At 38.1% G+C, this 27,288-nt stretch overlaps 1 protein-coding gene across 9 annotated transcripts in view; it reads right to left on the bottom strand.

The window, feature by feature from the left end:
• Positions 1-27,288, bottom strand: part of LOC109910693 (fibroblast growth factor receptor 2) — a 178,754-nt gene that overhangs the window by 81,732 nt on the left and 69,734 nt on the right. For 3 of the 9 annotated variants that reach the window (XM_048608824.1, XM_048608823.1, XM_048608820.1), the window contains one exon: positions 16,271-16,506. In XM_048608824.1, coding sequence (XP_048464781.1) covers positions 16,271-16,436 — 166 coding nt within the window. In that variant the 5' untranslated portion in view covers positions 16,437-16,506. Of the gene's footprint in view, positions 1-16,270; positions 16,507-18,255; positions 18,444-18,855; positions 19,286-19,620; positions 19,665-21,148; positions 21,275-22,600; positions 22,622-27,288 lie in introns of those variants that run through there. The other 6 variants (XM_020509934.2, XM_020509930.2, XM_048608821.1 and 3 more) reach the window with 6 other exon arrangements.

Genomic DNA, 27,288 nt, shown 5'->3' with positions numbered 1-27,288 from the left:
GTTCAAAGTGCTTTCGAGTTTTGCGTCATCTGCAGAGTTTGAAATTGACTCCTGTACATCAAGGTTTTGAATATGCATCAAGAAAAGCTGGGCGCTTGGTGAACTCCACTATAGAACCTCCTCCAGTCTGAAAAACAACTGTTACCATTACAGAGATAACAAGGTGTAGAGCTGGATGAACACAGCAGGCCAAACAGCATCATAGGAGCAGTTTGGTAAGGGTAATGGCATTGATTTGTTACACACAGAATTGTAAAATGTATTTGATATAAAGTACCACATAACATACATATAAGCAAATTTGGAATTCATGGAACAAAAGGGATGGTAACAAGAAAGCTGACGTTTTGGGTCTGAACCCTTCTTCAGAAATCCAGACCCGAAACGTCAGCTTTCCTGCTCCTTTGATGCTGCTTGGCCTGCTGTGTTCATCCAGCTCTACACCTTGTTATCTCAGTTTCTCCAGTATCTGCAGTTCCAACTATCTCTGTTACCATTACATTTTTGTTTCCTGTTACTCAGGCAATTTTAGATCCACATTGTTACCATCCCTGAGATATAGCAGGAACAGCCGATGCTGGAGTCTGAGATAACAAGGTGTGGAGCTGGATGAACACAGCAGGCCAGGCAACATCAAAGGAGCAGGAAAGCTGACGTTTCGGGTCTGGATTTCTGAAGAAGGGTTCAGACCCGAAACGTGAGCTTTCTTGTTACCATCCCTTTTGTTCCATGAATTCCAAATTTGCTTATATGTATGTTTTGTGGTACTTTATATCAAATACATTTTACAATTCTGTGTGTAACAAATCAATGCCATTATCCTTACCAAACTGCTCTGTTACCTCATCATAAATCTCAACCAAGTTGGTTAAACACTATTTTTCATTAAGGAATCTATCCTGGCTTTCCTCAACTAACTTGCATATGCCCAAGCTATTTCTAATCTTGTTCTGAATTCATTTTCAAAAGCTTTCCCACCATGAAGGTTAAACTAACCTGTATTTGCTGGGCTCATCTCCACTCCCTTTTTCTTAAAATAACAGTGTAATGTTTGTGAATAATACAGTCTTCTGTGACCACCCAAGTCTAAAGGAATATCAGGAAGTTATGATCAATCTCTTCTTTATTTCTAATCTTACCCCCCTCTGTATCTGTGGATGCATCTCATCAGTGCTGGTGCACTTTATTAACTTGAAGTACAAGACAGCCTATCTAAAACCCCTCCCTCAATTTTAAACAATTTGAATATCTTAACAATCTACACTTCCACGATAACCTGGGCAGTATCTTCTTTCCCGGCAAAGGTGGATACAAGGTATTCGTTTATTAAATCATGCAATTGCCTCTACACAAAAATCAACCTTTTGGTCCCTAATGAGCCCTAATCCTCCACTTTTCACTGTCTTACTGTTTTTGTATCTGCAAAAGACTTTTGAGCTGTTTTTTGTTCGCCGCCGGTCTCTTCTCATACTTTGCCTTTGCTCTTTTTTTTCCAATTCCCCTCTGAGCCTTCTATCTGTGTGTTAGATCTCAAGTGAGTCATCAGTCATAAGCATACAAATTTGGCTTCATCTTAAATTTTCTCTCTTTGCCATCCAGGGAGCGCTGGACTTGTGTGCATTATGTCTGCCCCCTTTATGGAAATGTATCTTGACTACACATGAACTTGCTCATCTTTAAAAGGACGTACATCATTCAATTCCAGTTTTGCCCACTAACATTTGACTATAATTTATCAGGAACAAATTCATTCTGACCCAACTGAAAATGGCTTTCCCCCACTTAAAGATTCTCACTCTGGATTGGCCTGCATCCTTTTCCAGAACCAACCCACACTTCATGATACAACAATCTCATTCATTTAAACATTTCCCTACTGACATTTGATCGACTTGCCCTTTCTCAAAAAAAGAGGGTCCAGCAACGTCTTCTTTCTCAATGGACTGAAAACATACTGGTGTAGAAAATTTGCCTGAACTCAGTCTAGGAATTTTTGTCCCTTTCTGCTCTTCTGCATTATTATCCCACTCTATAGACCAAATAAGATAGTGTAACCTTTAAAAGAAAAATATTAATATTGTGCAATAATAAAACAAAATCTACATTGCATCACTTGTTTTGGTCACAGTTACTTATGATTACTGGAGCTCTGCATTCCTGAACTGAATTTGAGAAATATTTTCAAGAGATTACATTAAAACAGGACAAGATGTCATAGACTAACAAGAGACAGCTTCAATCCAATTTTCTTGTGGGAGTTTGCAACCTTTACTGGGCTGTCCAAAAATACAACACATGGAAAGCTGGGTCTGCCGATCAATATAAAATGTAATTGTAGTAATAAATTTAGTAATTCAAAAGAATAAACAAAGGACTGCAAGTATAATCCACTATGCTGTAAGCTTTGGAAGGGCTATAAATTCTGCTAATGTCCCACATGTCACTAAAGGAAAAAAAAAGACGACAGCCTCTTAAAAGATTTCCTACTTGGCAGTAGTTTTACCATCAAGCAACTGGTGCAAATGGTCAGAACAGACAGGAAGGAGCAAAAGCTCCAACTTTATTCAAACAACCTCGAACCACAGAGACAAGAGTTAAGTGCCAAACACTACACCACAGGCCCATTGTGTACAACTAGCAGTTATAGTTTATTTTTTAAAAAAACTGATTTCCACAATTTTGTAAGCTTTCTACTTCTTTCATGTTAAAACTAATCCATTGACTGCCTAATTCTTTTAGACACATCAGTCAAGTAACAAATCTATAGGATGTATAAAAGACAAAGATGCTCTTTGACTCTAGAACACCCTATTTCCCTCAATGTGGTAATCTTCAAAGACTTCAAGGTTGGGGTAAAGGCAAAAGATTGTATTTCCTTCCCTGAAGAACAACATATGATAGACCATCTTATTTTCCATCTTTACCCATCCTTCATTAGCATTTTATTCATACCTATGCTTTACAGTTTCAGTCTCAGTCATACAAAATGATCAATTAAAGGTTGTTCTACATGATGACAAAAAGTACACCTTTTGAAGCTGTTCTTTGAATTGTTCCAAATGAAGTTAAAAATGTTTAGCAATGAAACAGGCACATAAAACTTGGCTTAGAAAAATAAGATACCCTTTGAATCTAACAGAGCAGTGGAAGGTTTGTAACCATGAATCAAAGATTCCACAGGGCAAAGAAATGAGTGAGTATTTCAGCCAGGTACACACAGTACTTTGAGCAAGTTTAAATTACTTAATCTTATCATGGAATTTCGACAATGCATATTACATTCAGTGCACTCAATTAATGGACAAAATTATTTTATAATTTCAAGTGGATATAGTCATTTACAAAACCAAACCTTGTGCTGTTGCGGTAGGACATTCTAAACAAACTATATTATACTAAGGATGTGACAAAACACATCGATGAAGGTAGAACAGTGGATGTGGTGTATATGGATTTTAGCAAGGCATTTGATAAGATTCCCTATGGTAGGCTCATTCATAAAGTAATGAGGCATGGGATTCAGGGAAATTTGGCTGTCTGGATACAGAATTGGCTGTCCAATAGAAGACTGAGGGTGATAGTAAATGGAAAGTATTCAGCCTGGAGCTCGGTGACCAGTGGTGTTCCGCAGGGATCTTTTCAGGGTCCTCTGCTCTTTGTGATTTTTATAAATGACTTGGATGAGGAAGTGGAAGGGTGGGTTAGTAAGTTTGCTGATGACATGAAGGTTGGTGAAGTTGTGGATAGTGTGGAGGGCTGTTGTAGGTTGCAATGGGATATTGACAGGATGCACAGCTGGGCAAAGAAGTGGCACATGGAATTCAACCTGGAAAAGCGTGAAGTGATTCATTATGGAAGGCCGGATTTGAATGCAGAATATAGAGTTAATGGCAGGATTCTTGGCAGTGTGGAGGAACAAAGGGATCTTGGGGTCCACGTCCACAGATCCCTCAAAGTTACCACCGAAGTCGATATGGTTGTTAAGAAGGCACATGGTGTTGACTTTCATTGGCAGGGGAATTGAGTTTAAGAGCCTCGAGGTTATGCTGCAGCTCTATAAAACTCGGCTTGGACCACACTTGGAATATTGTGTTCAGTTCTGGTCGCCTCATTATAGGATGTGGAAACTTTAGAGAGGGTGCAGAGGAGATTTACCAGGATGCTGCCTGGACTGGAGGGCAGGTCTTATGAGGAAAGATTGAGGGAACTAGGGCTTTTCTCTTTGGAGCGAAGAAGAATGAGAGGTGACTTGATAGAGGGGTACAAGATGATGAGAGGAATAGATAGAGTGGATAGCCAGAGACTTTTTCCCAGGGTGGAAATGACTATTACAAGAGGGCATAATTTTAAGGTGATTGGAGGAAGGTATAGGGGAGATGTCAGAGGCAGGTTCTTTACACAGAGAGTGGTGGGCGTGTGGAGTGCACTGCCGGCAGTGGTAGTGGAGTCAGATACATGAGGGACATTTAGGCAACTCCTGGATAGGCACATGGATGATAGTAAAATGTTGTATGCAGGGTAGTTTGATCTTAGAGTAGAAAAATAGGTCAGCACAACATCTTGGGCCGAAGGGTCTGTACTGTTCTATGTTCTATTTTCTAACATGGAGTCTGGGATACATTGCAAGATGCCTGTCCAGACTTGCTTGTTTTGCCATGCCCTACGTAATATGCAAGAGTTTACTATCGAAGGTGGGGTGGGGTGGTGGGGGTTTAAACGTTTCCCATATTTCAATACACCAAAGAAAAAAGAAAGTGCCCAAGAACGGAACACAGTGGCACATGTTTAGCAGGCAACAAACATAATGAACTACTGAACTCACTATAGGTACAAATAAAAATATTAACTAGTCTTTCTTCAGGTAGATCTCTAATTAGCTCCTCTGCACCTTGAAGATAACACTGGCATTACACTTCACTGTGAAAATGGTGTCCTTATATATCTATTTCTCATCATTAGGTCCTACTAAAGAATCAGTGAAGGATTGGGACACAATAATCTATACTGTTGGCCAGCTGCCAAAGCAAGGAGTTATCTTTCTTCCATCCTGGACTGGCCAATCTCCTGTTACATTGAAATAATCAATTGAATGGAGATGGTGAGGCTGGGGCAGCGATGCGTGGTACCGAGGAGGCAATATTCTTCTACTCCACAACATTGTGCTTTGATGCTTCAGAACGAAGAGCACTGTGCCAATAATTCACAGCATAATTATATTGTGCACACCTATCTTGTCTAAGATAAGAATTATTAAAACAATTTTTAAATTTTTTGAAATGAAAATAAAAAAACTTTCCCACTGCTGTGAGGCACTTGATGAAATAACAATGCTACAACATTCTGAAAAAGTAGACTAAACAAAACTCTTGTTAAAACAGGCCAAAAATTTAAACTTTTTTTAAAAATGCCTTGATATATCTGACATAATCTTTGCAATGAGTTGTAGCACGTTGTAACTTACTTGCTTTTCAATTTTAAGTGCAGAGACGTAATTGGGGGTGCAGACTGGAATTTTCTCAGGCCCTTACACTGTCTCTGATCTAAACTTGGTCACTTCAGTTTTTGTTATAAAGGACCAATTGAGAACTCTACCAAAATAAAGACTCAGATGTGTCCAGTACTGATGGATCCAAGTAAACGGGGGCTCTAAGCATCTTCCTATCCCTAAATTCTGTCTCCCAATGATGCATACCTAGCAAAGGATGAGCACAGGTTCTGCACCATGCAAGGCATTGGGAAACTGGCCCTCACTGTGAGCATTCCACTAAATTTACCACAGAAAACTAATAGGAGTCACTGCAGATTTTCAGGGTTGGTCACTCAAAAACATTTCCTTGATGAGAGCTTTGGATCATTCAGTGAAACTGCCTTGTCGCTTCGAGTTGGAGGGCAGTGCCAGAATATCAGGTCAAAAATACTGTAGTATTCTGTATGCATTTATGATTTAATTTTGGATATTTCAGTACTAGGAGTTTCAATGAATCCATGCATCATTAAAAAATGCCAAATAGGCAACCTCATACTTTGAAAAATACCGCAGAAATTTATATATAGAGACTAAACATCCCCTAAAAAGTATCATATTATATAATCTCAATGACAGCTTCTGAATAAAATTCTCTAAAGTGAAGACTAGAAAGTGATCTCTAAATACTCAGTTGAAGTTAGTGAGTTATGCATAGGCAGACAGAGTAATCAATGGCTCAGTATTCCAAGTCAGAAAGGTGCAATTTAGACCCCTCTTCAGACAGTCCCAGTGAATACACACCAGTGTAACGACTCTCAATATTATCTGATATTTACGGTAGGTCCTTAAACTTGATGGGTGCAGATTCCCATCACCACTACAATGGGTAGGTGTAGCATGTTAACCTTGAGGATTAACAAGTGGAGTCGCACAGAATTCTGCACTAAGATTTCAACGTTTTAAAAATTATACCAACTACTTAGAAGCATGATAGGTAAATTTGCAGATAAGAAAGTTAGGCTGGGAAGTAGAAGATATAAAGAGTTTGACAAATATACAGAGTCATACAGCAAACAAACCCTTCGGTTCAACCAGTCCACACTGACCATGTTCCCATACTAATCTGGCAGATGAAATATAATGCGGGAAAACGTGAAGTTGTTCATTTTGGCAAGAAGACTGAAAAAGCAGAGTATTACTTAAACAGAGAACAACTACGGAAATGTAAGGTATAGAGGGATTTAGGTGTTCCAGCACGAGTCACAAAAAGTTACTGTGCAGGTACAGCACACAATCAAGAAGGCTAATGGGATGTTATCTTTTGTTATAAGAGAAACTGAATTTAAAAGTAAGAATTTTATGTTTCAATAATACAGGACATTAGTGAAACCACATCTTAAATAATGTATGCAGTTTGGTCTTATTTAAGGAAGCATGCAAATGCATTGGAGGTGATTCAGAGAAGTTTACTAGGTTAATGCCTGAAATGAATGGGTTATTTTATGAGGATAGGTTGGACAAGTTTAACATGTTTCCACTAGAGTCCAGAAAACTGAGAGTGTCTTAAATGAAATGTTTAAGATTCTGAATGGTGTTGGCAAGGTTGCCAAGAAAAGAATGTTTCCTCTTGAATGGGAGTCCAGAAATAGGGGACATTACTTTAAAAATAGTGGTCACTCTTTCAGGATAGAATGAGGAAAGTTTTTGTATCTGGAGCTTGTGCGACTTTGGAACTCTCTGCCTCAGAGAGCAGTGAAGTGGGATTATTGAATAGTTTTAAGACTGAGGTGGACAGATTCCTTTAGGGCAGGGGATCAAAAGGTTATTGGGGTGGAAATGTAGAATTCGAAACACAAACAGGTCAGCCATCATCTTATTGAATAGCTGAGTAGGCTCAAGGGTTGAATGGTCTACTTTTGTTCCCCTCAGGAGAAGTCAGATCTGAAGATCAAAGAATGACAGTGTCAACAGCAAACCACTGCAGCTACTCCTCTCCAGTCAACGGCTGAAGGATCTCATGGGACACTCAAGTTAGGACTTTGCTAGAACAGAATATTCAGATCGGCACTACCGACTGAAAGTGACCACAACTTTGGTTCGCTAGTCAGTCAGTCAGTTTTATTTGTAAACAGTAAAAAGTAATTTTACAATGTCAATTAGTGTTTTGAAGACTTGTTTTTCCTTACCAGTTCTACAATTCCATCAGTTTACATTGGAAACACAGTGTGAGCAAAGAATATAACAGCCAGAGTTTAAAACAGACAAACATGAATTTCCCTGCAGTACTTTTTGAATTTGGAATTTTTTATGGTAAACCTTAAACATACACATTATGCTGAATGATCTGGTATTATGCTTTCAGTTTGTCTAGAAGAAAAAAACAAAACATTATTAAAAGAAGTTGGGATACACTGCACAGTTCTCCATTTACTGAGGCCTTTGAGGAAATTGTGAGACTTCATTTGCATTTTTATGAAATGGACAACTTCCCTTCATATTTTTTTGACAAGTTCACACTTACGCTGTTCTATTTCCCATTGCAATGTATCAGCTTTTAGTGGGTTGTATAGAGCATTGTCTTTAATTATTTTTAGGACAAGGTATACCAATGGAACTCAAGATGTCTTAAATAAAGACAGCTCGTCTTATTGATTTTGATTTTCTAAAGAACAAAATTATATATATTAGGTAACATGGCTGTTTAAAACACTACACAATTCATCTGTGAAGACAATTTGCAAAATTGCCAGGGAAAATATATGAATAAGGAAATGAGAAAACAAGCCCAGCATTAACATGTTATACAATGACTTTACCATACACTTGAGGAAGCTTGGAACACCTGTCTTCTGCATTAGACACTCAACCAGGTCAGTTTCTTAGATGATTCAAAACATGAGCTTGGCTCAGAATGTGTTCCAACAGCATTAAAGCTTAATTCATTAAAATCTAAAGGATGAATACAAAGGGTTTCAAGGCCTTGCTACAAGCATTTGTTTAAATTTGTAACGAGAAAACATTACAAAATATTATCATTCATCTCAAAATTGTTTGTCTCATTTTGCTTCTCTTTTTACAGCATTTTTGAAATTATGCACGTTCGTAATATTGAATGGAACTGATCTCAGGTAGTTTCTGTGACTGATGGTGTGACGAACAGGGACACGCACACACAGTTGATTGCATTTCTATACAGTCCCTTGTGATGCCAGGCTCAACAACTCCACCAGCTCAATTCTTGTGTGGACACCAGCAATTGTTTAAATAAAAACAAGAAAGTAGAAACAAAGAGATATGCAAGTCATTGCAATGTTTTTAAGAAAGTGATCCTAATGGTGACAAGCATTGGTAGAACACTTGGAAAACAGAACAGACATTAAGTCTTTGTTTCAGCTGTCTATACCACTGCACTACAAAGGAGGACATTCACTAATTTATCTTTAAACTGCCTGAAAGAAGCTGAAAAATGACCTAACCGCAAATAAATAAAGAACTGTAAATCACATTTGTACTCCTAACCACTGTGGCAGGTGTTTCTAATATGATGCTGCCAGGTGAGTGAGGTCTACTGATCTGTAATGTACCTCGACGTCCACAGAGAGGAGTTGCTGTAGTTTTACATAAACTCATTCTTCAACATCCCAGTAAATGAGGATCTTTCAGTAAATTAAAGAATGCAAAGGAGTCATCGGTTAGCGGTTGTTCTGGCGCCATGGAACTACGACAACCCTTTGCAGGAGTGAAAAAATACTTCACTCCCCAGAGCTGAGGTCATTGTTTGTTCTAAAGACATGCAGGAATGGTTCTGCTAATAATGACCAAGATCAATAACAGTTAAAAGTCAGTATCATGCCACAGAAACAGGAACTGCACAAGAAATTTGGCAGATTTGGCCAACGTTCCCTCTAATCTGCGCAGCCACTGGGAGGTTCTGTGTGTGCCAAACAGTGTGCCAACACTTGCAGAAACCACTGATGTGCACAGACCTCAGAGGTCCCCGCAGTGGGAGACAATATTACAGGGAACGTTGAATGTGGCATGACTTTGAAGACAGAAATCAAGTTAACGTTGAATCCAATACAACCGCTCTTAGGAGCTCCAAAGAACAGTCAATGGATTTGAAACGTTAACTCAGTTTTCCTCACCAGGACTAGGACACAACAAACAGCTGGTCCTAGTCCTAATGATCACAAGATACAAAGTTTAGACATAGGTGTCACCCTTTAGTAATGTTTAAGTTTTATACTATCAGGCTATTGTTTTTCATAGAATCATAGAATCCTTACAGTGTGGAAGCAGGCCATTTGGCCCATCGAGTCCACAACAACCCTCCAAAGAGCATCCTACCCTGTCCCTGTACCTCTGCATTTCCCATAGCTAATCCATCTAGCCTGCACATCCCTGGACACAACAGGGCAATTTAGTATGGCCAATCCACCTAAACTGCTCATCTATAGACTGTAGGAGGAAACCAGAGCAGACAGGGGGAGAATGTGCAAACTCCGCACAGACAGTCACCCAATTGGAATCGAACCTGGGTCCCGGGTGCTGTGAGGCAGCAATGCTAACCACTGAGCCACCATGCCACCCTCTCCACAGAAACTGCTTGACCTGTTTCTCCACCACTTTATGTTTTCATTTCAGATCCACAGTATTTTGCTTCATGCTATATGTTTAAAGCTACATGCCTCATATTACCTCTATGTACAAGTGCAACCAAAGAAGACAAACTATCAAGACATCATCTTTGACAGATTCTAACAGAGATAGTCAAATCCTCACAGCAGAGGCTTGTGATGCAGTTTTGCTAACACCATTTGGTCTCCAGTCCTCACTCTGATTCTATAACTGGAACCTGGAACGCAGATGAAATGCATCCTTCAACTGAGTGGATATACAAAGCACATATCCCTGAAATGGAGTTCACAACTGAATAAACATATAACATTACTCAAAACAAAAAAAACCAATGAGGTCTCCTGGTCCTTTCAACTATTTAACCATTGATCGATACCAACAAGAACTGGCAAACTCTACTCATCTCAATGCTGCCTGTCCAGCATATGCTGGATGCTGCATGTGCCTACAGAACAGTGTCTATGCTTCACAAATAATTCATGTACTGTCAATTGCTTTGGAATATCCAGTGTACAAAAAAGAATGATACTTTTTTTCTCTCTTCCATTAGGTATGTACCTATATAGATCTAAACGTACATGTTATTAAGTGACCACACTTTCATTGTCTATATTGCCCCCAGTTAAAAACAGATAGAGAATATTCAGACATTACTGGTGCTCCAAGTTGCTATCCAGTATCGCCTCAGTTTAACAAAGAAAGGAAGTAAGAAATAGGAATAAAGTTATGTCACTGAACCTAATTCCCCATTCAATAAGACCTTGGCTGATCTTCACTAAGTCCATTTTCCCACTCATTTTGTGCTCATCGATCTTTGTACGACCAAAAACTGAGCTTTCGCAGAGTATTCGGGGTAGAGAATTCCAAGGTTTCATACCTTTCTGAACTAAGATATTTCTCATCAATTCTAAATGGCACACCCCTTATTCTTAGACTATGACCCCAAGTTCTAGGTTCTCCAGTCATTGAGGGAAAACAGCCTCTCAGCATCTAGTCTTTCAAGCACTCTTAAGAATTTTATACATACCAACAAGTCCATTCTAAAAATATCATTACCTGCCTTTTCCTAACAGATGCAAGGATCTGGCCATGATTTTTCAATTTTTGACTCTGAGCGTGGGGTGAGTATGTTATCATACGACCCAAGGTAAGATAGCTCACCTGAACATCCGCCCATCAACTCAGGAAGAGCTGACGAGTGAGCAAAGCCAAGTATCTCATCCTGTCACAGGCTTCAACATGAGTGACGTCACCAGAAGCTGATAATCAATCACAGGCCAGCAGTTTATGGGTCCTAAAGTCTACTGGTCAGGGCTTATTCCTCAAATTTTTGTCTTCTTGCCATGGGATGTCTTGCGGGGGGGTTGCATGAGGGGGGAGAATGGGGGGGGGGGGGGGGGTGGTTAGAGACAAGGTCAAGGGGATGGCTGTCAGAGGCCAGCCCCTTGCCCATCTTCTCCAGTTCTGATGAAAAGTAAACGAGAAGTGTTAACTCTGTTCCTCTCATCACGGATGCTGCCTGACCTGCTCACCAATTCCTCCATTTTGTTTATACCATAGATTCCCTACAGTGCGGAAAGAGGCCCTTCAGCCCAACAAGTCCACACCGACCCTCACAGCATCCCACCCAGACCCATCCCTTATAACCCACCTAATGTACACATTACATTTTTGATTCCTAGCAAATGCAAGATTTCGTTTGATATGTAAATGTACAGTATCTTCAAAGCACAGAAGGTCATTCGATCAAATAATAACTTAATATGCTATTCTCAAACAACAGAACCTGAAAAGGCTGATTTTTAACAATTTAACATGTAGCAGAGTAGGCAAACACTATGACAACAAATAATATGGTCACATATCGTCTCTATGCCAGAACAGAACTATTTAAAAGGATACAATATATTTATTGTTTGGAGGCACTGCAGTAACCCGGGCACTATTGTTTCCTCTAAGTTTGATCAATTCAGTCTGTAGCTTTGAGAATTTATTGCTAGTGCTTTTTCTGTAAATCCTGAAAATTAATACAAGTAGCTTATAAGGCTTGAATCCTGACTCTTAAAAAATAATTATTTTAGTTTCTTTGAATATAGGACTGACCATTAATTTAATCATCTGTTTTAATGGTATTGCTTTCATTTTTAATAAAAGTTTTACATCAGGTTGTGACATGGTACTTAATGCGAAAAGCTTTCTTTTTCAGTTCACCACACCTTTCAAACCTATCTTTATTTTCAATGTGCCCTTTCACAAAACAAGTTAAACATGAACTACGCGCCCCAAAATTAGCTCTACAATACCTGTCAATAATGCTCTGATGGGCCTGATGGAAGTTACACTGCTGAAAGCTTTTGTCGCCAATGTAAAGTCCCTCCTTTCAAATAAATGAAGAAACCTCCTTCCCAATAGGAGACTACATCCAATCACTCAGCCAAGACAGCTGCTCAATGGAAACACTGGAGTGCTTGATGGGCAGCCCTGGAATTTGAAACTGCAACAATCTGATTGTGAGGTATGTAATCTTCCACATCTCTACACCAGGTGCCCAATCCCTTACCTGTTTAATGTAAATATTAGTTTACATTTGCTTTATGTCCAAATCCCTTTATCATGCTGGAATCTGTGGACAGACCACAGAACAAACTCTGTATTTACACTGTGAGGCTTTGCTTCCATGTTCAAACTGGCAAACGGCAAAATCCACTTGGCTGCTCTTCTTTTATACACCACTGATCTGACACCATCAAATTCACAGCTGCCAAAAACAAGTCCAGAGAAGCTTTTACCCACTTGATTTAGGTTTTAAACAGTCTACTTGGCATTTTTAGCAGCACTGGTCAGCATTTGCTTATATTAAAAATAATGTACAATAATCTCCTATTTGGGAGCAACAACAATACTAGATTTATAAAACACAATTTTTTTTTTAAACTTGCTTAATGCAAAAACAATTTGAAGCTGTCAGCAGCGTTTACATATCTGGTGACCTTGTTAATTGGACATAGGTTAAATCAACTAACTCTTTGCTAAGCAGGCACTGCCTTGTGCTATGATATCCATTTTGTTTCAGAAAATGCTGAATATTTGTTCTATAGTGCAATAACTCCTACGTTGGAGTGTATTCTCACTGCATACAAAGTTTCAGAAAAAGATTTATAAGTTCTCCTTTAAAATGAAAGAAAAACTGTAATTTTGACTAAGATACATAGGACTACATTTGCTTTGCCTGAACGCTTTTGAAGTATGAAAATTAATATTCTACAGGTCTCAATTATATTAACTTCCAGAGTTTCTGAGAAGTATCAAAGCAGCAATTAGTCCTTTTTTTACTTCATGGTTACAGAAGCTATACAACACCTGAAAAGAAATGTTTAAATTGTACTGATTTTTCCCTATTTCACAATTCAAACAAGGATTTAGGTATTTTGCTAAAGCTGTGCCCTTAGCTTGGAAAAACCTGCAGGGGTTGAATGCTTGTCAGCCAGATGCCTATTTCAATGGCCTTGGACTAAAGCACAAGCCAAAGGGCCCACGAGTTTAAAAACTCCTGAAAGACCAGCCAACTCTAGTTTTCATTTCACATCTCCAAAGAGCTGCTTCTGTGCTCCAGGCTCTATTTAATGGAAATAAAAGGGGAGGTTAGTGCAGGGCAGTTCTACCTGAACTCAACACCTATTTTAATGGCAAAGTGATGCAAACTCTCCAAAGGAGTCTGGTTTACACTCTGTTGGATTCAACATTTGTATTTCGGATGTATAAAACTGACACGATTCATATTGTAGGCAATGCAGAGCAAATCCAAACCTCTGAAGTGCAGTATACCTCAGGTATAATTTTGACACTTCTGACGATGGGGAGCTATACAAGCTGAATTTTTAAAAATTTTTAGAAAGAGGTGTGTAAGCCAATATTTGCATTTTTAACATGCTTGGATAGACTGATGTGTTTTAGGGTTTGGCTCTAAAAGGGTCATTAACATTTTAGAGTGCTGAATCTACATTGCTACGAGCACCTAACTGCAATGATGAATCGCAAAAATTGTGTCCTTGATATTTCAATTGAGAATTGCACGGCTGAATATTAAAAAATTAAGAGACCATGACAGCAGGAGGACACAGCATTCATTTCTTATGTCAGTGCCTTTCTGATCTCCAGCATGGACAGCTTTTCAGGGTGAAGCATTATGCAAATGTTGTTAGGGGAGAAAAGAGAAAAATCATTCTCTGATCACTTTCTCAAACCTCCTAGCAACTTATTCAGAAATAAGCAAAGGCAAAGGTAGGCTGCTCAACTGCTTTCTAAATCAGAATATGCAAAGCTTGGGGAGACTAGGGCAGAGAGCATTTGCAGTCTTCTGATAAAACTAAAAGTTTGAACCTCACAATATACATTTTTGCTTCAACTTTAAAAACGATAAAAAAAGCCACCAACAAATAAGCTAGTTTTGCATATGCACTCCACTTTTTACATGACATATCTTGAAAATACAAGGCAGAGTGACATATGGGCTAAACAGGATGACTATAAAGGTCTGTGCTTCAAACAGCGTCTTACTGTGGGGCCACTTTCAGGAATATGCCAACAGGCTATACCATTCAGTCATAAGACGAGGGTCTGCACCCATAGTTCCCCACGTAGTGACTCTGTGATTTCAAATGTTTCGATTTGGGCAGCTGCCAAATGGAGGCCAGGCATTTCCCCAAAGGAAGGGAATGGAAAAATATAAAACTCTGGGACTGACAGTTCCATTAAAGCTACAGCTTTCATTGTTTTCACCTGGTCTTTTAATTTGTTGTATGAATACTTCTCAATAGCATTCCTTTCCTTTATCTCACCAAACAATAGCAGAACCAGCACTACATTTACATAAGCTTTCAAGCACTCGGCTTTCAATATTTCACAATTAACAATGTACTGCTGAAATATATGCAAAAACGAAAGCAGGCACTTTAGAAATGCCCCATTTCTCAAAAAATTAACTTGTAGAACTGCTCTTATCCCCAATTACCATAGTTAACTGAAAACTCAAACTGGAAATCCTATTCTGCAATGAACTAACTTCCACTGTCTTCACAATGCCCTTGTATTCTTACTTATATAAACCAAATGACTGGTGCAGTTGACCAGTTGGGACCAGCATAAGATTGTCACTAAACATTTTCCCTAAAATGTTTGAGCCACCAACAAAAAGAAAGTAATACAGGACTCATTAAATGGTGATGAGAACCTAACTGCTCTCTCTCTATATTCTCAGATTACCTCCAAGTGAAAACACGGACTGCAATTTCCCTAGACTGTCGACAGAAGCAGAGACATTAGCCTTCATTCATTTATCTAACCATCAGTTAAGAAAACCTCATTTATGTAAACAATGGAGTAATTTTAAGCTACATTCATACCTTGCATCCTTGGTCACAATCAGTATTAAGAAGATATGGGAGACTGCTTCGAAATTGGCATTGGCAATGAATTACAAACCTACCAAGACCATCAGTGAAATAAAATGAGACTACAGACAGAAGCCCTGACATACCATCATTTTTTTTTAAAATGTGGTGCTGCTATCAGACCAAAGTCTGCCTTTGAGCATTTCTAAAGCAACAGTATCTACCACTAGCTTCCTAGAACGGCCACATGGAATCTCTAGATTACTGCCAAAATAATCAGTAATTCAAGCAAACCTTGTAGATGCTACATCAGAGTGATTTCTCAATCACTGGAAGTCAATCAGCGAAAGCTGAATTTGAAAGCACAATTAAATGCACTGTGTAGCATTTTACTTTAAAATCCATTCTAAGTATTTAAATAGTTGTTTGTGACTTTTGCTGTGAAGAAATTAGGAAGTCTTACAAGAAACAAAACCTAACTTCAAAGTAGAGAAACTTTGAAGACATGGAAAGTTTCATGGAAACTAAACCAATGTCACAAAGTGTACATTAAATAGATGCAAAAGATCATGCTCAAAAATCTAATCTAGTAAAATAATTTTCAAATACTTCAGTTGTTCCAACATAAAGGAAGCAAGATACTGGAATTTAATTACTGTAGGCCAGTTAAACAAAAAGAAAAGCAACATGGCAAATTTCATTACAGCTGCCTTTATATTCCTTTGATGTAATAATAACTACCATTTAAAGGTGTAATCGATGAAATTTAACTTACCTTCAGTTTCTGATGCACCATTATCAGCAGACTTAAACTGTGGCCTTGCTACAGCTAGTGCTGCCATGGTGAACATGGCCCAGCAGACTAAGTAACAACAACTAGGCATCCTTTTAGTGAAGATCCTTAGACCGCCGCTGGAACTCCATCTGGACTCTAATCCCATCTGAATTATTGTGTATAGGCATGAAAGACCAATGTCCTCTTCTTTACTGTGTGGCTCCTCACTTGAAAAGCTGCAGAAGGAAGAATTAGCCTGTCAGGAGAATGACTGTGAAAGCTTATTTCAATTCAAAAGTGAAAATCATGTTAGTTTTAAACTGTGACAGCACTGCTCACTGGTACAAAAACCATTGGTTAAAATCTGCAGAAAAGGAACATACTAAAGGATCTACTCGCAAAAAAAATTACTTCATCCGCCCTGTATATCATTTAAATTGTGGGTAATCTTTAGTTTCTCATTTTCCCATTGTATCAAACTTAGAAAGCTTGAATATTCATGCGGTATGTTATGATGAAATGCGTCAGGAAGATTAAAGAGTGAAAAGAATTCATAATCAGTACTTAAGTTGTCTTCATTCAATTTCCCTCTTGCATTCTTTCTGCAATAAGGATTTTTAAGATCTTATTGGAAAGTGAGGTTAGAACTGCTGCACCAAAAAAATGCAAGAAAAAAGCTTCCTGGCAATTATACTTGTAAAATGAATGGACACATGTTCACGTTTTTTTCTTCCAGATGGTATTAAAGATGCAAATACAAAGGGACCCAGTTTCACTCAATGCGCAGAACTGTCCTCCAGTACAAGTACAAGGCATGTGAGATTGTAACAGCAAACAAAGCTGCACAACCTGAGGAATACACATTCTGACCTGAGTCAACACACAGGTCAAAATACATCAACACAGCAGCCTTACATAATTGGAAAAACAACTGATGAAAATAAAACCAATGTTTGAGAATAAACGCCTCTGACCAGTGATATCTGGCTCCAATCTCTATCGTAAAAAAGAATTACATGAACTCCATTTAACCCTTTCAATGACAAATTATATTACCTATATTTGATTGAAGAGTTTGAATGAAATACAATTCCAGTTCTGGCTTTCTTCTAAAGTGACCTGCCAGCAACAGCTGAAATTAATGAAAATTAAATTTGTTCATACTGCACAACTCTATGAAGTTCCACTGGTGATCACTGATTAAGTTACTCCTAGTTCAAAACAGTCTTTCAGTTCAGTGGACTTAAAATCCCTGAACACTTTTGACTTGCATTTCAATGACCACACAGAGCAGACAATCCAAACTGCAAATCAATATACTTAATTAAAGTAACATCTGACTATAAAACACTTGATACTTCACAATCTTAGGCAGAATATAGCTTCCTAATGGATCACAACCTTAACATGAAAAAGAAACAATTTCTTTCCAAAATAAATTTTGTTAACTTTTTTTTTGAAAATGTTTTAAGTATTCATCTTACTTTTAATGCACTCAGTGCAAAACTGGAATGATTCACAGGTAAGGTATAGAACATCGTCACACAATTAAAATTGTAATCCCTTGTAATAGACCTAATTTGACTGATAGAAATGGCAAAAAAATTTAATTTGTTTTTATGCCCAATGGTATTTTCTGGAAAATATACAGGTTGAGAGGCTGTCAGTTGGTCTCTTTCTACAACCTAGAACTGATTCCACACTGGTCTAACTTTTCACACCATTGCATTGTCAGCAGACTTTGGATTGTAGCTAACAACAGATTCTTTCCTCATCTCAGAAGTAACAATTTATAGTCCTTCAATTGAAAGTGAGATCAAAGCATGCTGTTAAATAATACAAGACCAGCTCAATTGTATAAATTGCATCAGGGTATAAAAACTTAAGTTTTTCCTTACTTGAAAACATAAATATATGGAACAATCTCAAAGATACAACACATTGTGAGAAGTAAAAAGAAAATTACGTTTAGAAAAATGACGTACTGGTCTTAAGAAATACCTCGAGTTGATCACAGCATTGAGCATGCAATTTTTCTCTTGAGTATTCACATATTGGCTCCTTGCAGTAGTACAGAAATACAAGCAATCCTTCACGGAGTTCCTCACATAGTGAAAGCTAGAGTTTTTTTTGAAAGGGAACTTTGTCTCCCTCCACAGACTACATTGGGGAGGAGCTGTCAACAAATCTGATTGATGGCCTCAATGCCACCCGCTCTTCAAGCCATTTTCACCTCATCACATACCTGCCCAATTCATTCTAAACATGGGAAAGGCTGCTAAAATTGAGACAAGTACTGCATTCCTGCAAGCCAAATTAAAAAAAACTCACAGTGCATAGTAAGCAAGTCAGCACTTGTTCTACAGTGACTAATGTAATTTAACATCAAATATAAGTTATCACACAGTTATTTCATTATTTTTCAGCCTGAGCTCGTTTTCCTTGTTCTGTCCCTTAAGGCCACTAAAATGTAGCATTCAAATAAAACATGAAATAAGAATTTTTGATTTCAAACAGATTACATTCAAGTGCAATTTTCTGGCATACAATAATTGTCTGGAATCCACACTGCTTGGTAGAATTACCTTTACTACCACAGCAAGAATATGACCCACGCTCCCCGCAGCAGGCGTGCGCACAAGATGAATTAAAGTAAGGAATGCGGGATGCCTTGGGTAGTCCTTTAGAAACAAAGCTGTGCCTGGACTACTTAGATCCAACTGTTTCTGAGGAAAACTCGATTATTTGGGATCAGTGAAAACATGACCCAAACACACGTATCCAACATGCGGCTCTGGCACAATGCAGAGAGTGTCCATTTCTCTAAGCAAGGTCTTTTCTTATTAAAAAGGAATCTAAATCACAAGCGATTGCATTCGTCTTGCTAGTGCGTCTGTGTCAAAACAAAGACGGCGACGTTACAGAATAAAAGCAGATACTGCGACCCTGGTTCTGCTGGATATACTTCATTCACAAGTTCGCTGCAAACTCAAAAGCCTTCTGATGCATGTAAAGCTTTTCTTCCCCCCTCTCTCCCCTCTTTGGTCACTCCCCTTTTTTGTAATCTGAACCTGTTCCTGAACGGAGATCCATCAAACAAACATTGCGAACGGACTCTGCCAATCAAATCAGCTTTCAGTAATGTTTAACTCTGCGGGCCAGGCTGTAACTCCTCTGGTTCACAGCATGTAGAATTTGGCGTACAGTTTGCTGGCATGTCCCCCAACTCAGTTTACTCCCTACAACATGAGCAAACGTTTCCAAGATTAGTAGCTGTTGCATTCAAAATGAATGCAGATACAGGAAGGAATGGGACCCTGGGACATTCACTAACATCTACCTATTCGTACTTTAGAAAGCAGCATTTTGGTTGCACCATGACAAGGCAGACGGCATTTTTTTCCTTTAACAGCAATTCAGGGAGTATACTCCTTTAGGCTGAAAGAACGGCAATCAATCAACAGCAGCTCATTTGGCTAAATGACTTACCATTAAAGTAATGCCTTGCATTTCTTAAAAAGGATAGAAATTACACAACGTGGAATATAAAAAAGGAGTGTTTGCAACAAAGAAAATAAAAACAATGATCATAGTAAACAATTCCATTATGGGATATTTTGAGGGCAAAGCTTATCACAGCAAGCTTGGGAGATCCTTCACGCCAGTTATCTTTTTGAATAAAACCATAATCTATTCACTGATTTTGTTAAGTGATTGGCTGCTTTCGACCTCCTTCAAGGTCCCATTGAATGCGAATGGTAAACCTAATAAGCCTATTATTGAGCCCCCCAGTGGAGTGTGAATGGACAAATAGACACTGCTCAACAGACTAGGAACCAAGGGCAGTAAAGCCATCAGAGTTCAGCCGGCAAAGAGAACAATAGCCTCAAGTCTTAAACAAGAGCTGGGATTGACAAGGACCCCATTCAAAGTATCTGCATCCCTCCCCCCCCCTCAAAAAGAGGGGTCCATTTTATTTTGTCTATCTCCAACAATATATCAAACCCTTGAAGGACCTCAGGGACTTCCTTTAAAACAAAACTGCCATTCTGAATTTTATACTGAAACATCAATAAGCAGCCGGGACATTAAGGATAGGGAATAGGTTGAACAAAGCTGTCTGTTAATAAGTGCAGAAAAGCCCTGATACAGTAGGAAAGAATAAGTTTTATCTCAATACAAGAAAAATGTTATATTAGTTATTCATTTTTAAGCAAGAGAACGCAATTAATCCTTCATTCTTGTTAGAATTACATTTACAAATGCCCTTTATCAAGATAGATACACGGCCATTGTAACGTTTACCAAGAAACACCGGACAATTTACCCTCCAATTTTATTACTTCCTCTGATGGAAAATTTGGATCATCCTGGATCACGCTTCAAAAGTGAACTTTCTCCTCTTGACCTATTACTTTGTCCAAAGTGTCACTTTTTTACCATGAGAGTTGACATTGAGCATAGGCAAACTATTCGACCATCAGAAGTATCACAGTTGAGCCCAATTCTATCCTCACCAAGCTTCGACAGATGAACATTACTAAAAATAACGGTAAAAGTAATTGAGTACTGATCATGAGCACAAATAATAGCTGTTTATTTGGCCTTCCATGATCCAGAGATATGGTGACCAATGAGACGGTTTCCAACATCAATTGACTGTCATTTATTTCAACGTAAATCAGGTTTTGACCTGAGACTGTCCTAGATCACTTTACAAGGAAATTAATATTAAAATGTTAAACGAATGAAAAGCAAAAATATTCATTTTCCAACTAAAGTCTCGCATTTCTAACAATCAGAACAAATTTATGATACTATGAATCAAAAATTCAGTTTACGAAGTTCCTTAAGAAGCATAATTGTATTACATAGTACCTTATGCTGAAATCTTCTGAGGAGAATGCTCATTTTTTTCTCAGCTACAAGCTAACAGCAGCAGAATCTGCCACCACATTATCCAAATAGACAAGCTACTTTAGAATACTCATTTAGACAATGGTGCCAGAACGTCTGAACAGAGACTGTTCTCACACAGAATAAGTACTGTGTCTTTCAAACTGCTATTAATTACTTCAAAGTACACTTTGACAGTATGGGAGTGAGAAAAAACAAAAAAGGGAGGAGCTTTTAAAATGTAAACTATTTCTAAATACTGTTCATTTGTCTTGAGCATGGTGTGGTTTTGGAACTGTTACACAGGGAGCCTCTAGTCTCAAAAGTCCTTTGGAGATATCCTAGTCCAAAACCAATCAGAAGTTATACATATTTGAAACAGTTCTAAGAGTTACTGAAAAGCACTGCAACTGTCATAATAAACTAACTACACAAATTAGTAGTGATAGTGCTTATAACGAGAGAAGTAAATTACAGGATGCAAGCTACAGGTTTATAAAGACAGCACATTCCAATCTTAGTGAACATTAGTTATTTTTAATAAAGTGCAGCATGTAAAATATGTCATGCATTATCTACCTCAATTGGCCGGATTCAGGGATGAGTTCTGTTCAAACTCATACTGAGTGATAAAGGAGAATAGATTAACTTGTACTGCCTGCCTATTCTTCTTCCTTTCATCTCTGCTAGGAAGTAGGTGGCTTCTGCTCACTCACTTTTTTTGCAGAGCAGCAACAAGATCATGAGCTTGTATGGGAATCGTGATCAGCGAATGCAGATACATTCACTTGTGCTTGACAAATTCGATGTACTGACAGGCTGGCACAAGATAATTGGCAGTCACATTATTTCTGGATTCATGTTTGATGAACTTGACATTTTAAATAATTAGAAATCAATGGAAAATATAAATTGTTCTGCTGCTGTACTCAATTCTGCCATTAGAGGCTGCTTCTTCATTGTTCGATTAGAATTCAGAAATCCACAGTTTGCAGCACCACAAAATTAGACAGATCTGCCCGATTTCTCTTGGCACCTGGAAGTACAGACATGTTCAGCCCTACAAATTGTGCCCAATCAATCATAGTCTTGCCCATTGCCTGAAAAACACTCAGTGTAATTTTTCTGATTTCACAATACCTGGGGACTCTGCTTGTGGAAATGGTTTAGTGCAAATTCAGGCAAAGGCTGCACTGGGTTTCTTGTTCTGCCACAGTAGAATGTGACTGCCTGAACTTCTAATGATAATTTCCAGTAACCATTGCTCCCCTAACAGAAGCACATTGAAGAATTCTCCAAATCTAGACTGTGAAAATTCAGTATAACGTATTTTACAGCATAAAGCAAAACAATGAAAAAAGCGCAGCATTTTTCAATTCCACTCATTTAGAAAAAAAAAATCACCACATATGATGTATTTTAAAAATTACAAACCAGAAATTACTGCACTGGAGCTGTCTGAAACGTATTACTGGTTCATAACATAAGTGGCTGTTCCACTTGATTTAACTCTCGCTCTTGAAACTTGCCCATCTGTTTGACTGACATCCCAAGTGCAATGGAATCATTTTCTCCCCCTCCTGTGCAGTTTTGAAACAATGCCATAAACACCTACAGAAGTATGACTGAAACCACAAAAATGTTGACTCTACCCTTACATATTAAACACCAATAGCTCCCTCTGTGGTAGATGTCTGAAGGCGGAGTTATCTTATCTCATTATCCTGAAGTAATCCTTATTTTAAAGTCACCACACCTCAAAAGGCGCCTAATTTACAAATGATAAAGAGACAGCTGCATGCTTACATAATTATGCAATTCCATAAATTCTTCTGTACTTAGTAGAATTGGGAACAATACACATGATTGTTAAGCTTATTTTACAATACCAAAGAGACAATATACATCACAAACTGGCAATTCAGCCCAACCAAATTATACTGAAAGCAAAGCTTCAATTCATACAACTGAATTAAGTGACAAAACTAGCAGAAGACTTATGTTTGATTTTACAAAAAAGTGCCAGGTTTTGTTACTTTTCTAATGATCTGAATTATCTTGAAGGAGATTAAGGATCATTCATGCAGGAGTAAACAATTTTGTTTAGGAACATAAGAGTTTCTAATGGACTAAATGAGACTTTAGGAGGCAGGCAACTCAAGTCCAATTGTGTTTTCGAAACAACCTATGTACACAAGGGAGGGTGTCTGAAATGGGGTCAGTCACACTACCTATCCCAAGCTGTTATGCTGTTTAAGGATGCAGTTTATTGATATTATTTCTGGCAACCATAATTCTTCTCTCATTTTTTCAGATTATTACCTCTCCAACTATATTTCCTCAAATTGATCAGGCTTTATATTATTTACAATTTTGAGCACGGCCACAACAGAAAAGAGATAACAAGGTGTAGAGCTGGATGAACACAGCAGGCCAAGCAGCATCACAGGAGCAGGAAGGCTGACGTTTCGGGCCTAGACCCTTTTGGCAGAAACAAAGTTCATATTGTTTTAGCTGAACAAAATCTGAAAACTAACTTATAATTGGCTTCGTGAAGGGAACTCTCGAGTCTTGTTTTTAAATTTTGAATACACAATAGCAGCCATTTGGAAATCAAACAAATCCAGACAATGAAACATTCAAAAACAAAAGCGCAGCTGATCAAACACTTTTCTCAATGTACTTGCTATATTGGATTTGGGGAAAGTTTTCTACATACAAGAATATCTGCCCACTTGGATACAAAAATAAACCAAGAAAGGCTTTTTCCTTGCTCTCCTTTAATGGTGTAATCTTGTACATCAGCCAAGTTGCTAGTAATGCTAATCCGCAAAGAAGAAAGGAGAGAAAAGTAAAGAAGGCATTTGGTATGCTTTCCTTCATTGGTCAGTGCATTGAGTACAGGAGTTGGAACGTCATGTTGTGGCTGTACAGGACATTGGTTAGGCCACTTTTGGAATACTGCATTCAATCCTGGTTTCCCTGCTATAAGAAAGACGTTGTTAAACTTGAAGGGATGCAGAAAAGATTTACAAGCATGTTGAACTACATGGACAGGCTGAATAGGCTGGGGCTATTTTCCTTGGAGCGTCAGAGGCTGAGGGGTGATTTTATGGAAATTTATAAAATCAATAGGGGCAAGGCTAGGGTGAATAGTCAAAGACTTTTCCCCAGGGTAGGGAAGTTCAAAACAAGAGGGCATAGGTTTAAGGTGAGAGGGGAAAGATTTAAAATGGACCTAAGGGGCAACATTTTCATGCAGAGAGTAGTGTATTTATGGAATGGGCTGTGGGACGAAGTGGAGCCTGGTACAATTACAACATTTAAAAGGCATCTGGATGGGTACATGAATAAGAAGGGTTTAGACAGATATGGCCAAATGCTGGCAAATGGGACTAGATTTATTTAGGATATCTGGTTGGCAAGAACGATTGGACCAAAGGGTCCATTTCTGTGCTGTACAACTCTATGACTCTGCAAAAACTAGTGAATTTCAAGAACTCAGAGGAATCTTTAATTAAACCCCAAACATAATGACATTCTCAACCACTGTTAGCACAGGTGATGTTGCCAATATCTCCATGTGATCACCACATTCCTTCTTTCCAGCAAAGCGACCGAGGCATCCTTAATTTATCAACGACATCATCTAAGCCTGTTGTTAGGTAAATCTTAGTACAGGACACATGCTACTCTTCACCTCATCTGAAATCAATGACAATCCCGAAACAGAATCTTATAAACACTAATTTTCAGACATGAGTTAGCTAGAATTCAGTAACTTGAACTTCAAAAGGGAAAGAAAGGGAAAAAAGAGAAAACAAAAAGAAATGCAAAACTGAATTTCAAAACTGAATTTCAAAGAGAAAGAGAAAATAAAGTTAGAAAACACAAACCTCAAATTCCAGAGGGGGATAGAAATTGAGGCAACTTGATATAATAAAAGAAATGTCTTGATCATACGAACAGTGGAGAAAACTTGATGGCTTGGATTTAACTCGGTTTTGATTTAGCTAGGAATATTCACCTAGTGCCAAAGTCAGTTAATGGAGTTGAAAGTATTTTGTATTGTTCTTAACAAATTGCTACAAAATTGGAACAGCATGTGGCTGCAGCGGTTCACAGAAGGCAGCTCACCACCACCTTCCCAAGGGCAGCTAGGGAATGGCAATAAATGCTGGCCCCACCAACGACACCCATGTCCCAAGAGTGAATAAAATAAGTTTTTAAAAAAGGAACAGCAATGTAAGTAAGTAACTTAGTATCCAAACCATTCAGGCAGAAGTTTACAAACTTAAGCAAAGACAAGATCAGACATCGATGGAATTTACTAGGGAAAAGGAAATGATAATCAATAGGTGGTAAGATTTACGAAAGTTAAGCAAGGTTTTGAAAGCTTTTGGAGATAATATTAATGAAAGAACTTTAAAATAGTGTCCCTTCAGGAATATGGTCTTACCTAGAAGATTTTGTACAATAAAGGGCAACTGCAAAGATGGATGATAATTACAAATTGTCCCACAAACATGTGAGTAGCAGCAGACCATTGTTTTCATATCCACACAGAACATTGGAGAGGCAAGACAGGCAATAGTGAACAGAACACTGGTTACAGTGAGGAAGAAAACAACAAAAAGACAGATACTCCTCACAGTAGCGAAAATACCAGTATGGGGGAGAAGTACGAATGAAGAGGACCGATATATTCTTTTTGTCTTAGGAGGGGACTTGTCAAGGCAGATTGTTCGAAATTAATACGTACAACCAAGACATCTATAGGAGAGAATAGGGTGACTTCAGGAAATAATGTGTCAACGGGGGAGTTTGTGAGAAACTGATAGCTTCACTTATATTTACTATTGGAGAGACAGAGCATGAAGAATTATAAAACCAGTAACTCAAGAGTGCAGTTGTCACTTTTTTGTCTGGTAAAGCAGGTAAACATATTAATATTCATGGAGGTATAGACTCAGTTCATTTACTGAATGTGTTCCAGAGGTCCCTTTAGAAGGTATGCTTTTTTAAAAATGTATAAATGAAGGCAATGAGGAGATTATGAAACTGTTCTATAAATGAAGTTAATCTAAAATTTGTTTAATTTCCAGTATTTTAATTGTGACAATTGCATTAAAATTATTTATTAGTGGTGTCAATTTTATGCTGGGAAATGACCTCACTGGAAACGAAGTGCAGATGTCTCCAATGATGTTGGAGAAGTCCAGTAAAAACGTTGAACTTGAAAACATACAGGGGACGTCAAGTAACACACAAACATCTTTATCTGTACTCTTGATGTGGAAATTAGCATTTTAACCAAAGGTGAGACAGAAACTCAAGACTTCTAATGCTAAACAAACAGTTGAAAATCAGATTGACAGCAATGGCAGCTGGAAAGGAATTGCAACTAGCTGAAGTAAAACTGCAGGCAGATCTGAAGCAAAAGATAACAACACAGCATAGTATCAATCAAAACTGATGGAACAAAGGGAAGCAGTTCTTTAAAACCAGATGACTCGGTTGTAACAAATACTGATACCACAGAACTACAAGAAAGGATTCCATGTTATTGAATGCAAATTAAAACCTCAAAATGACTAAGCAGTCATTAAAGAAAAGAGTTAGAAGTTGATACTGAGTAGGAAAACAAGAACAAAATAATTAAAATAATGCAAACTAACTGAAGAAAGAGCATCATGATCTTTGATCTGATTGATGTAAGTTTAATGAAGTTCTTAAAACAGCTAAGGATTTTACTTTCAGAAGAATGCACTGATTGTAGGAGGCACAGTTAAACCTGGACAAGAACACAAAGTTTAAATCATGGGAACAAACTTAAAAATAATCCCGCATTTAAACAGGAGGACATCAATTCACTTGTATGACTGCCTAAGCCTTTCTTCACAGACCTGAACATTAGAAAAAGCTGAAACCATGAAAAAGAATGGTCATCCATAGTCAAAACCTGATCAAGATTGTATTAAAAGGTCAATCTCCTAATGACAATGTAAAGTCTGGTTTTCAAGAAGGTCAAATCTAGAGAGTAAAAACTTTATGATAGAGAGTTTATTCTGGGTCTATAATTCGCACATCAATTAGGGCTTTTTTATGTAGTCTTGAGTATT

The sequence above is a fragment of the Rhincodon typus genome, chromosome 20 (genome assembly GCF_021869965.1).
Source record: "Rhincodon typus isolate 14 chromosome 20, sRhiTyp1.1, whole genome shotgun sequence".
NCBI classification, from domain to species: domain Eukaryota; kingdom Metazoa; phylum Chordata; class Chondrichthyes; order Orectolobiformes; family Rhincodontidae; genus Rhincodon; species Rhincodon typus.
This window is presented reverse-complemented; position numbering and strand designations above follow the sequence as displayed.